At 35.8% G+C, this 13,646-nt stretch overlaps 1 protein-coding gene and 1 pseudogene across 4 annotated transcripts in view; one reads left to right on the top strand and one right to left on the bottom strand.

The window, feature by feature from the left end:
• Window positions 1-13,646, bottom strand: part of LOC145246048 (atrial natriuretic peptide receptor 1-like) — a 1,646,502-nt gene that overhangs the window by 1,109,404 nt on the left and 523,452 nt on the right. For 3 of the 4 annotated variants that reach the window (XM_080107889.1, XM_080107890.1, XM_080107892.1), the window contains exon 3: window positions 8,584-8,610. The exons of the other annotated variant lie outside the window; for it this stretch is intronic. In XM_080107889.1, coding sequence (XP_079964015.1) covers window positions 8,584-8,610 — 27 coding nt within the window. The remainder of the gene's footprint in view (window positions 1-8,583; window positions 8,611-13,646) is intronic. 4 annotated transcript variants of the gene reach the window in all.
• On the top strand, window positions 3,696-3,860 carry LOC145246280 (U2 spliceosomal RNA; annotated as a pseudogene).

Below are 13,646 nucleotides of genomic sequence, written 5' to 3'. Positions count from 1 at the left end.
TAAAGTATAAATGTTTAAATTTCTACAGTATTTCTCGCTATCAAGGGTAACCGAATGGATTAGGTCTTTGCTAATCAAACCAGAGATGGCTTCTGTTGCTGGATTCGAATCTACCGAGTGGTGTTAATCGTGACACTCTGCACTGATGATTCCCGAAATGATGAAACACTGCGTCTGTAGGTATTTAATGTTATTATAGTAAATAATTATATATAATAGCTGTCGTTTTTTCTTATACATTTTGATTAGTACAAAATTGATACGTTAATAAATTTTTGTGGGCATGGAAGTATCACAAAGATGAGTTAGAAAAGGCAAAATATTTTGAAACAAAAAAACAACATATACAAAGAGTAACCGTCGTAGTAACTACCTGTCAACATGGCGGATTACGAATATATATTGACCGATATGTACTTCTCTCCCACCGCGGAAGGGTTTGACCTAAGATCGAAATGCGGTTAAATGAGTCGGTGCTCCAACGGAGCACTTGGCTTCTCCCCAAAATATGCCCGAATAGACGTCGGTATTTCCGGAGAGGGCGCCTCAGACAACACGCGATATATTTGCTTCTTTCGAAAGCCGGGAGGCAAGGCCTGGGAAGGTAGACCTTATAAGCCTACACAGAACATTTTACGTTAGTCCGAAAGCAAAACACCATCGAAACGACCATGTTTCTATCGGACTGACGTGTACCACGACAGGACATTGACCACACCAAAAATCGAAACTCAGTTTATTCATACGATTTGGAAGAGATCATCTTTAATGCGTGTGATAAATAAAGTCTTGAGTTATATATTACAACCAGTAAAATATTGTTGAATATTGTTTCTACTGCAATTTTTTTTATTGGTAAATATATTTATAAACAGTCACATATTGCTAATTTGCATAAACGCGATTGAATTTGTTAGAAATATGATTTTATGGCTCTGTTCAGTAAGAACGCATTTCCGGAATTGAACATATAAAAGGATTGTGGTTAGGGTCAGTTACATTATTTTATGCGTTATCCTTCTTTATTACTGTATATTTAGTTGTTTTTAACACTGTAATATGAATCCGAAGAATGTGTCGTTAAATGAGATTTTCGTTGGGCTTCCAATACTATGAAATATTTTATATTTTGTCGAGGTTAACTTGTAAATGAGAATATCTATGTCGGTTTGTTCTGAAAAGATCCTTTATAGAGAAATCTTGGACATTCGAGAATAGTGTCTAGTTGTCATTCAACATCTCTCTCATAAGCACACACACACATGTGTGTGTGTGTGTGTGATGGAAAGACAGAGGGAGAGAGTAGTGTATTGGAAGGGAAGAACATTACCAGAATGTAGATTCTTAGCGCAATTTCCGGTCGATTGAAGAACATTTGTCTCTTTAATGGTGTTGCAAATGTCTCTACCTTTTCGAACAAGGCAAAAGTTGGCGCCGACATCGAGGCACTCTAGTCAATAGGACAATGTATAATCAATATCACTTTATAGATGCAAGCACACATCAATATATAAATCAAAACTTGGCAAGTCATTAGGCTTACGTAAAGAAGACAACTTTCACTCACAAACAAAAGAGCTTCTACCTTGATATTTATTAATGGATAATGGAAATGTTATAACGAGTTAAGTGCTTTTATACCACCGAGTTAAACAGTCAATCCCTTAAATAAATTAGAAAATAGCGACACAAAAAATAACGCGTACGGAACTGGGGTTTAGGTTGACTGTATATTGAAAGCAAACTTTCGCCGAAAATTATCTAAACTTCAACTCCTTCCAACCGCAAAACGCAAAGAAAGGACTCGTCCGTTGCCTACCATTATGAGACAAAAAAAAACAGTATGAAGTAACAGCAATGTCTAGAAGAGATGGACAGTTTAAGAGGATCATTCTCCTGAAACACTTATTCAGAAAGTATGACATCAGCTCTAAAAAAGTTGGATAAAACACCAAAGGACACCACTCGAAAACTCACCACAGTTTTATACCTTACATGAAAGGCTGGTCGGAAAAATTCTGGGAATACATAGTCCATATTATATCAGGACAGCATCCCTAAGTGACCCGGCATTTTGAAAGCATCTTGTGCAAGTTAAGATGCCTAGAGAAAAAGCAATAACTAAGAAATATATGTATTAGTTTCCATGAAAACACCGCTTTTCTTGGCCTTTTGGCTAAGATCAAAGTTTAGCAAAGAACATACGCGGGGCTTCTGTCCGCGCTGTGACGAACGCGAGCCCGAAACGATCGGGCACGCGTTTTTTAGTTGCAGCCGGATCCAGCCCTTATTGGAGTACGTCGGAGAGGTAACGGCTCGCATCGATGCCGAATGTCCGCTCGATCTCGACGAAGGTTATTTTTTGTACAACATGGAGCCGCCGTTCCCCAGGGAGGAAAGAATGGTTTTCCTGGCGATCCTGGCAGTAGCGCGCATGGTGATTTGGATCACGCGCTTCAAGTTGGTCCGCGAAGGGACATCTGTTCCGGATCGGGATCTGATCGTTTACTTGAAACATTTGCTTAAAGTAAAGATCAGATGCGATTGGAGGAGGTTGCCTAGAGTGGAATTTGACAAGAGGTCTGTGCATCCGTCGAGGAGCCAAGTTTCAATACGTGTTCCCTCCTTAAGCATGGCACGGGTGGTGCTGGGTCCTTCGGAACCCATCCCGCTTAGGTTCTAGCTAAGTTATTTTAAAAAGACTCTTGACTGGTGGTACAAATGAGATCCTGTTCCTGATTTTATTTTTTGGTACTAGAGAACCTCTGAGTCTGCCCATCCCCTTTGTGCCACATCTTTGTTTTTCCAACATCCCCAGTCACTCCCCTACTGAGAGGTCACCTTCCAACCCCCCCTCCACCCGTTGCTTTGTTTTCTCCTACTTCCATTAAGGTATTTTCCCCAATCCCCATTAGGTATCGCCCTGCTTGTTTTCGGTTCCCCGGAAAACAGAGGGGGGTCTAGTCACCTAGATTAGTACAGGGGGGGGGCTCACTAACAACCCAGTAGGATTTATTTTTGGTTTTTGATATGAACACTTTTGATTAGGTTTCCCCACTCCACGAACAATCTTTCTCTTAATTCCAAAACTTTTTATTTTCTAATGAAATTGAATTTAATTTTTTTCAAACATGCACACACACACACACACACAAAATTAAAAAATGCATACACAAACACACAGGCAACTGTTTATAAATTGTAAATATGTTGTTGACTCTTAAACGCTGGGGATTTATTAGTTAGATAAAGATCCATAGAGTGAATGAGGTATTTTGGTAAATGTTGCCAGTCAAGAGTAAGACTCCAAATTCTACATTTGTTACTTTTAATCACTTTATCACACAGGCCCTGAACCATTCCCCTCCCCAATCCTTTGTAGGGCCTTGTGTCTAATTTTGTTGTTTAAGAATCTTTTGTTTTTTACTTAATTGTATTTTCAAAATTTTTAAAAGCAATAAAATATATAAACAAGATCAAAATGTAGTATCTCTTCCGACAGATACTGCAAGCAAAGACCATATGTGGGGGCGACCCCACATATAAGACCTTAGTCAATGTAGGGGCAACCCTTCATACCAATTGTCACTATCCAGCTCCCCTACTCTCCGGGAAGTTTGTCCCCATTTCACCTTCACTCCTCACATTAAAAATCGGCCTTGTGTCTAATTTGCTCGGTGGGGGAGCAAATAAATACCCTTTTCTTGGCCTTTTGGCCAAGATCAAAGTGTAGTATCTGTTCCGGCAGATGCTGCAAGCTATGACTAGCTATGACTAGCAAAGACCAGATGTGGGGGCAACCCCACATGCCTGACCTTTAACCAGCTCCCATTTCCCACCTCTCGGGAGCTGGTCCCCTTTTTCCCTTCCCCCTTCCTTCACTCCTCACATTAAAAATTGGCCTTGTGCCTAATTTGCTCGGTGGGGGAGCAAATAGATACCATCTGTTCCGGCAGATACTGCAAGCTATGACTAGCTATGACTAGCAAAGACCAGATGTGGGGGCAACCCCACATGCCTGACCTTTAACCAGCTCCCATTTCGCACCTCTCGGGAGCTGGCCCCCTTTTTCCCTTCCCCCTCCCTTCACTCCTCACATTAAAAATCGGCCTTGTGCCTAATTTGCTCGGTGGGGGAGCAAATAAATACCATCTGTTCAGGCAGATACTGCAAGCAAAGACCATATGTTGTGGCAGCCCTAACGGGAGAAAGCATATTGCCCCTGTGGCTTACATAAACAATATTCTGTCTGGATTTCCCTGCAAGTTTGAGAGAAAGATTCTCCAGTCTTTACAAAGACACCTGAAGCATGTTTGATAGATCGAACCGTTGTGCGAATAACGTTGAAGATCAGAGCAATAGTTCGTAGAATGCAAATAATACTAAAGAAAAGTACAACTTATTGATTAAAGATAGTAATATAAATTAAAAGTTACTAAAAGTTATCGAGTAAACAAAGAAATCGTGATATGACATGTATATTTATATCGGAGATGGTTCGCTTGACAAGCAATTATTCCACTTAACTCAGACTTAAACAAGATTTTGTTAATCGATCACGTGTGGTATATTTCAACTCTTATCCGGCCGGCCGATCAATTTAATATTCGATCTCTTGCTATATATTTGATGAAATATTGGTATGATTTCTATATAGTGTAATTGCTGGACATATATTCGACACTTTTTTGTCTGATAACGTGGTTGGTGGATCTCTTAATGTTACGAGTTTTTTCTCTTATTAGAATTGTGACACCTAGAACTGAATTGACCGGAAATGACTTTGTGGCGAAAGCTGTGAAAATGAGGGCTTACCGTTCAAACGACCTAGGTGCGCGTGTGTGCTTTGTCATCGCTGCGAAGCTAGGATAGGAAAAGAATTCCAAGATGCGACGGCGTTTTGTAATGGTATGATCTCGGAAACTCTCGCAAAATCTCGTGCATATATGCAAATCAGTTGGTCTTCGACAACTATAAGTTCAGGTCGTTTTGGAAGGCAAGGAGGAAGGAAAAAACGGCCGGTTGGTAATTGTGTACGCTGGTTCGTGTTGGTCACGTGTCACCGAGTCTGTCTGTGTGCACTGATCGAACCGCTTTCCTGTTCCTTAGACTTTGAATTTGTTTAGATTGGACTTCAACTCCAGACTTGAAAGACTTTTTTCACCCGACAACCTTATGCAATATAAGCATAATTATAAACAGTGACCGGTTATACTCGCTTGTTTGTGCAGCCGTGGTTTGGATGTATGGAGAGAGAATTGTATTCTATTTATAATTGCTATAAGAATAGGTTTGATGGTATGATGATAAATACACCGAAATAGGTTAGGGTGGAAATTAATTTCTAAATTAAACAGATTTCTACTTCGGCGAAACAATAACCATACTTGTTTGTTTGCCTGCTGTGCATGTTGGATGTAACGTAAATGACTGGGCCCGAATCAACGTTGAAACAACAAACATACGATGACAGCAACTTTCTGTCAAATAAGACAATGGCGTTCTGCATCTTGTCTAGTGCACTACAGCATCTGCTCTGGCTGTACAGTTCGAAGCCGGAGTTGGCTTTCCAGATGTAGGACTAGACGGGTGAAAACCGGATGTAGGCCTAGGCGAGTGAAAACCGGATGTAGGCCTAGGCGAGTGAAAACCGGATGTAGGCCTAGGCGAGTGAAAACCGGATGTAGGCCTAGGCGAGTGAAAACCGGATGTAGGCCTAGGCGAATGAAAACCGGATGTAGGCCTAGGCGAGTGAAAACCGGATGTAGGCCTAGGCGAGTGAAAACCGGATGTAAGCCTCGGCGAGTTAAAACCGGATGTAAGCCTAGGCGAGTGAAAACCGGATGTAAGCCTAGGCGAGTGAAAACCGGATGTAAGCCTAGGCGAGTGAAAACCGGATGTAAGCCTAGGCGAGTGAAAACCGGATGCAGGTCTGAGCGGGTAAAAACTGGATGCAGGCCTGGGCGGGTAAGACGTAGGTTTGACCAGTTACCAAGGTTTCCCTCTTGGCGTTGCAGACAAAGTCCGAGGGGAAGGCAAGTTATTACGGTCGGAGCAAGCGTAAGTGCAAGAGTCGTCGGAAAGGTGTTGCAGTGCTTCGCCATCTACCTATCAGGACTCCAAACCGGATTTTTGTCGGTGTTTATTCCCTTAACCTTTGCCTTTCCCAAGGCAAATATATATAAGCACACATACGTAAACACACGCACATGTAAATACTTATATACAGATATATACATACACACGCATATATATATATATATATATATATATATATATATATATATATATATATGTATGCATGCATGTGTATATATATGTATATATATGTTTATATATATATATATATATATATATAGACAAATTCATGATTTAAAAAAAATCCTAGCGTCTGTAAATCATATCAATTGGGCTGTTGTTGTTCGTCGATTCATACGTTGAGTTATTTGGAAAATTATGTGTGCATTTTGCAACATGATCGTGATCATTAATATGTACTGCTATCTTGCTCTTGCTTGTTGCTGGATGTCAACATTTTGAACCGAGAATTTTAAATAAATATTATTTTCAAACTTATTTACATTGTTTATCTTATGGCTGGGATCTGTCCCCTTCAATAAATATGAGCGTTGGTGGTGAAAAGTCAGTAGCTCGGTTTTGGATGCATTGAAAGTGACTTTTACCTATTGTACAATGCTCTTCAGTTCAATTGAAAGAGAACCAGAAATGTTTCGCCATCGTAAGTTATTTGACTCCACTTTTGTTTTAAAAAGGTAGATATCACTTTCGATTCCGTTATCCTTAAATTCGCTTAGGGTTTTTTTTAAGCATATATTTATATAAAAATGTTAAATATATTTAACCCATAGGTTCATTTATCATAGTTACCACTCGTCTGGGACAACATGAATCTGAGTTAAATAATAACTGCGGTATGATTCGATACCTCCCAAACCTAATCATGGGATACGGTTTTATATAATAGCAAGAGTTGAAGACGATATGTGATAAAGTTAGGCAATACTAAGCAGAGGAAGCGAATAATGAAATTAGCAGAAAGGATTTTGGGTGGTGGGTAAGGTGTGGGCAACATCTTTGAAAAGAGTATCTAAGCAGCTTTGTGTCATGAGACAAGAACAACTGTGATTTAACTCACAGACAGGGCAAGGTAGTTACCTCATAAGAGTCGGAACGGACATAAATTATGTACTAACTGAAGCGCTAACTCAATGAACATAAGAGCTTTCAAATCCTGGCCTTATGTATATGTAAGGCCAAGGCAGCTTGGATAATAAAATGGGCAGAGAATGTTATGTAAGGTAAACAAAATTCAAATTTGGAGTTGTAAAATTAAATAGTAGCGAAAACCTTTCAAGATCATCAATAGCAGTATACAGGGTGGCCACAAAGTCACGCACCAATGTTAATTAAAAAAGTTAGAAAATTAAAAAAAGTTATAGTAGTAACATTTATTCAAATTAAGTTCTTTGGTGCGTGACTTTGTGGCCACCTGTACAGTGCTTCCGGTATTTTTAGTTTTTACGTCCGAGACCGCATGAATGATTTTCGTGTTTTCGGCTAGGAGTTTTCTAAATTGGGAATGTGAGTGGCCATGCTGTTTTCGGTGTTGATAAAACAAGCTTTTATCTGAAAGATGTAGAGTTAATCCCCTGGACAATGTAGCTATTGGTGTTTCTATTGATGGAGATGCATTCTCCCATGGGGCATTTAAATTAATAAACTACATTGGTTTCGTTGACTGGTTTTATTGTCCGGGAAGGGTTTTTTATTTTTAATTATAAAGTATACATACGTTTAATTTTTACCACTTTCCCTTTTAAAAGGAACATTATTTCGTCAAAAATTATTTTATTAATTGGAGTTAACAATTGTTTCGGCCCGCACAAATTATTTTATTAATTGGAGTTAACAATTGTTTCGGCCCGCACAAATTCAAATATATGTGTTTTAAATTTCTATCAATACAAATCATCGATAATGCTCAGATGTCCACAAGAAGAAAACAATAAAATATAAAATAAACAAAAGCCACATCGAATGGAAATAGTTTATTTTTTAATTCATTTCTGCAATTATTATTAAAATGAGTATTTTTTACGAGATATAACGGCTTATTACCATATGGTCTCATATTATTAAGTTCCATCTTTCTAAAAAGGGGTTTAAAATCAGTGAAGAGTTCTATTAAATAAAAAAAACCCAACTCAGATGGCATTTGTTAAGTAAGAAAAAAGAAGAAATTGAGAATGAAAAGGCTGTCAACCGGGAGGATAAGACAGGCACGATGACACCAGCCAGCAGCAAATGGAATGGATTAGAAAGTTATGGAACATTATTAAAGAATTAATGATTACATACGTCATCTGGATGATAGGTTTGCGTATATTTAACAATTGAATATCCGAGTATCGATGGAACACAGAAATATACACATCCAAAGCATTTGATATATGTAAACATTGTGTTTCAATTATAAAATAGGGTTAGAAATTAAAGGATTAAAAAAAATATTCAAAACGATGCATGGTATACCATAGCCTCAGGTTATCAAATAATTGTTACCTTTGTATTAAATCTTCAGAGAAATTTCTATAAAAAGCAGAAATAATAAAATTACAATTTTACACATATATAACATGAAAAAAAGCACATATAATTAAAATTAATAAAAAAAGTGATGAAATGAGGATTAAAATAAAAAAATAGAAATAAAATAAATTATTAACCTATATAAAATTGAATCTCCTTCCTGAAATTAAAAAATATATATATATAATGAATAAAATATTCTAAATAAAAAATAATGTAAAAATACTAGCTTAAAAAAAAGAAAATACATAAACCATTTCCCCATGAAAAAAATGAGCTGATCCAGGAATTTTAAATAGCCTTCAAATTTAACAAAACACATCGTGATGGCAGAAAGCGCTGCAGATAGACTATTAAATAAAAATATATTTTTAAAAGTTCGTAATGTAAAATTGTTTGCATATTATATACATAAAGACATACACAAACACACACACACATATATATATATGCATACACACACACATTTAAAAAATAAATGTTTAAAATTCAACAGTGTTTCTCGCGGTTAACGATAGCGGAATGGATTGGGCCCTTGCTAATGAAGCCAGAGAGCTGATTCTTATCGTAACACCCTGCACTGATGATTCTAGAAAGAATGAAACACTAGTGTCTGTAGATAATTGATAATTATATATATATATATATATATATATATATATATATATATATATATATATATATATATATATATATATTATTTACTATAATAATTAATTAATATCTACAGACACTAGTGTTTCATCCTTTTGGGAATCACCGATATATATTTATATCTCTAGACGTGCGCATAAGTTTTAATGTTTAAGCAAATCCTTTGCACATTATATACATAAAAACTGACACACACAATGTGTGTGTGTGTGTGTGTGTGTGTGTGTGTGTGTGTGTGTGTGTGTGTGTGTGTGTGTGTGTGTGTAGTTCCCACACCTTTTTTGGTAATGGAGTCAAGATTGTTTTGTAGAGGTGTTCGATTCCTTCGACTATTGTTGATCGTCATCTTCTGCATTAATGATTGCGTAAGTGTGAAGCGTTATCAACTATCCCAAGCTAGGAATCGGACCTAGAACTATTTAGCTGATAGTCATCTGTTTTACTTATAATCCACGAGATCGGCTCTGGTAAATCAGATCTTAAATGTATTTGTATAATTATTGCTCGTCATTTAAAACTGTTTTATGAAATCTAATAATGGTTCAAGTATAGCGTAATAGTAGAATACTAGAGCTCCTTTTTATTTTCCCATTTCATTTAACGAGAAGATTAAATTTCTATTAGTCTATTCAAAAAACAGTTTTGGTTAACAAAAATATTTCTGCGCTTCTCAAACACGTACATATTCTTGATATACCATGTATGTAAATTATACAAAAATGTCGACGGGTTGCCTTGAAAAGGCTTCACTAGTTCCCAAATAAGAAAATAAAAACAAAATATCCGTTTAAAACCAAGCAGACATGCGGTTAGTTAAAACGTGTATTACGCGTTTATATGAATTAAAAATACTTACCGATGTTTAGCGAGAAAATATTTAACACCTTGATAAGGTAAACGCACGTGATTACATAGAATTCTGGACATTCAAATAAAATAGCAAATAACAAATATTTTCCCTCAAAGCAACTATTGCTTTTAACAAATATGATTGACAAATTAAGAAAATTGTAAAAATACGAAAGTCATTCCAAAATAATGCCTCCTACTTTTTATCTAACAAAGTTGATGAACTACTCAGAAAGGAGTGACAGTATTAAAAAGAAAAATAATAAATAAAAACATTTGATTAGAGTGTTGCTTTTACAGACGGATTGGGAACTGTCTCAAGGAAAAAAATGTCGATGATTTTGTATAATTCGTATATCAAGAATATGAATCCGTTCGCAGAGGACAGAAATAATTGTATATCAATCAAAATTGTTTAGAAAGAACTTATGAAAATTTATTCTCTAATTAACTAAGGTTTGCATAGCGTTATATATTAATATACATATGATGACGTTATATATTAATATACATATGATGACGTTATATATTAATATACATATGATGACGTTATATATTAATATGCATGTGATGACGTTATATATTAATATGCATGTGATGACGTTATATATTAATATGTATGCGATAACGTTATGTATTATTATACATGTGATGACGTTATGTATTAATATGCATGTGATGACGTTATGTATTAATATGCATGTGATAACGTTATATATTAATATGCATGTGATGATGTTATATATTAATATGCATGTGATGACGTTATATATTATTATACATATGATGACGTTATATATTATTATACATATGATGACGTTATATATTATTATACATATGATGACGTTATATATTATTATACATATGATGACGTTATATATTATACATATGATAACGTTATATATTATACATATAACGTTATATATCAATATACATATGATGACGTTATATATTATACATATAACGTTATATATCAATATACATATGATGACGTTATATATTAATATGCATATGATAACGTTATATATTAATATACATATGATAAAGTTATAATTTAATATGCATGTGAAACTTTATACTTTAATATGCATGTGAAAGCATTATGTATTAATACACATACGATAACGTTATATATTTATATAATCTGATTATCAAATAAATATGTTATAACGTTACAAATTATTATTATACTTGTAATCGTTTCGACGTCTCCCTCAAAAAAGTCCAGAATTAAAAGTAAAGAAATATTACAAAAAAGGAATAAGTCCATCATCCTACAGGCATTGGAAGTTGTTCAGCAGCTCACAGAAAAAAAAATCTGAAATCAGAGTGTTTACCAAAATATAGTTAATTTTAACGAGAACAAAAGAACGATCAGTTTGTACTTGTGAAAATTGATGACAATTAAAATTAAGAACAGTTGCGAGTTGGACACAGTAGAATGCGGGTCGTAGGTTAGAGCAGATGGGAAAATGAATTGATCAATCGATGACAAAAAAAAAGCCACAGCAGAAGACTAAGATGTGTACCATATCGTTCCGAGGGTCGACGGTGTCACCCACAGTGCAACTGATATTTGCAGAATGCGTCGGAGGTTTTTTTTGTATTGTTTTATTTTAGAGATACCTTTGAACCCAGTTGCAACCCTCGTCGTCAGGCATCAATGTGAGAGACGACGAAACAGCCCGAAGAGAAAACAGTACAGAAAATAAAAACAAACCACACAACATTAGAGCGGGCGATGTTGTCCAGCTGAGTAGCTACATGGTGCTATATATATATATATATATATATATATATATATATATATATATTACTAGCATGGGTGCCCTGCATTGCCCGGGTATTTGGAGGTGTATGCTGAGCAAAAAAAGCAAAAAATAAAAACACTGTCATTTTTTAAACTTTGACCCCTATTATGACCCCTTAACATTTATTGTTTCGGGTGCAAATCAAGTTATTAAGTTAGATCCATGTCCAAGGAACCTATATCTAGAATTTCAAGTGTTTAGACCCAAAATTGTCGGAGGAGTTTGGTAGAGTTCTCAAAGGTTAAATCGTTAAACTTTGACCCCTTAACAGCCAAATTTCTGGCCGAAAACGGATCGCATAGATTTTCCCAATCTCAGTACCCTGTAGACTGAAAATTGACAGAGTTATTCCGAAGGAAAATGTACACAGACACGTTCACTTATATGTATATATATTCGCGAAATGGTGAAACACTAGTGACTGTAGGTATTTAATAATTATTATCGTAAATAATCATGTCAGCCACTTTAAGAAACTCGTTTTTATCGTTGAGCAATTTAGTTGAATTAAAGTCGGTCAATTTAGCTCTTATGCACAAATCATCATATAAGGATTAGACAATTCTGTAAGATGTTAAATAAGCATTTAAAAAATAAATGTTTAAAATTCAACAGCATTTCTCACAGTAAACGGTAGCCGAATGGAATGGGTCCTTGCTAATGAAGCCTGAGATGGCTTCTGTCGCCGGGTTCGGATCTATCGACTGGTATTTATCGTGACTCCCGGCATAAGCGATTCCCGAAAGGATGAAACACTAGTGTCTGTAGGTATTGGATAATATTATATATATATATATATATATATATATATATATATATATATATATATAAGTTTCGTGGTTAAATTTTAAATTCTGAAAAAACAACATATAGAGATATATTATTGAAAAGAATTTATTGTTTTACAAAAGGAATATATAGAAGGGGTTATTTTAATTTTCTTAATCCATGAATTTGCAACAATGGCTCATATCACCAGAGGAAATGAAATGCGGTAAGCAAAATGTTCAGCTGCGAATGGACGCTAATTTTGATTTTCAGCACAATTATTGAAAATAGTTTTTTTTTAGTAGTTGTGGATAATTATATGGAAAAAATTATACGAAAAGAGAAGTTGATACAACCTAGGTAATCCATTATCGGAATGAGTCCAATGTCGTTGGGAGTTGTAAATCCAGGTGGGCAAAAAATAGACCCAGGGGAGAAAGTAATATTCCCATATAGCGAAAGCGTATTGCTCCTAATTGATTTTTCGAAAAGTATACGAGACAGCCTTATTCGTTGTTGCGTTGAGTGTGTATTGGTTGATGTAGTCCAAATGCTTTCTCGGTGTTGACAAAGTGTATCCGATATTAGGTGGATATACCATTCCATTGTAATTATCCCCGTGAGTAATAGAATTTGAGCATTGAGTTAAGCATGCAATGGACCTTGAAATAAATCGTATAGGTAGGAAAATAGCAAAATAATCCTGGAGATGATATTCAGAACGGTGCGTTGGACGGCTTGCTTCTGGTGTGAGTCCCGGTAGAAAGACAGTTCGCTTTCTTGTTGATAGTGGGTGAGGGAAGCCTTTTAGATGAGGGAAAGAGGAGAGTGGGGTGAAGTAGAGAGAGATGGTAAAGAGGGGGTGTTAAAATTGAGCGAGCATACAGGTTCTTAATGGAATTTTTTCGGCAGCGGGTATTGTATTTTAATATTCTTTAAACGTGTTGACCTATT

The sequence above is a fragment of the Euprymna scolopes genome, chromosome 23, assembly GCF_053919585.1.
Source record: "Euprymna scolopes isolate OS-2025 chromosome 23, ASM5391958v1, whole genome shotgun sequence".
NCBI lineage: Eukaryota > Metazoa > Mollusca > Cephalopoda > Sepiida > Sepiolidae > Euprymna > Euprymna scolopes.
This window is presented reverse-complemented; position numbering and strand designations above follow the sequence as displayed.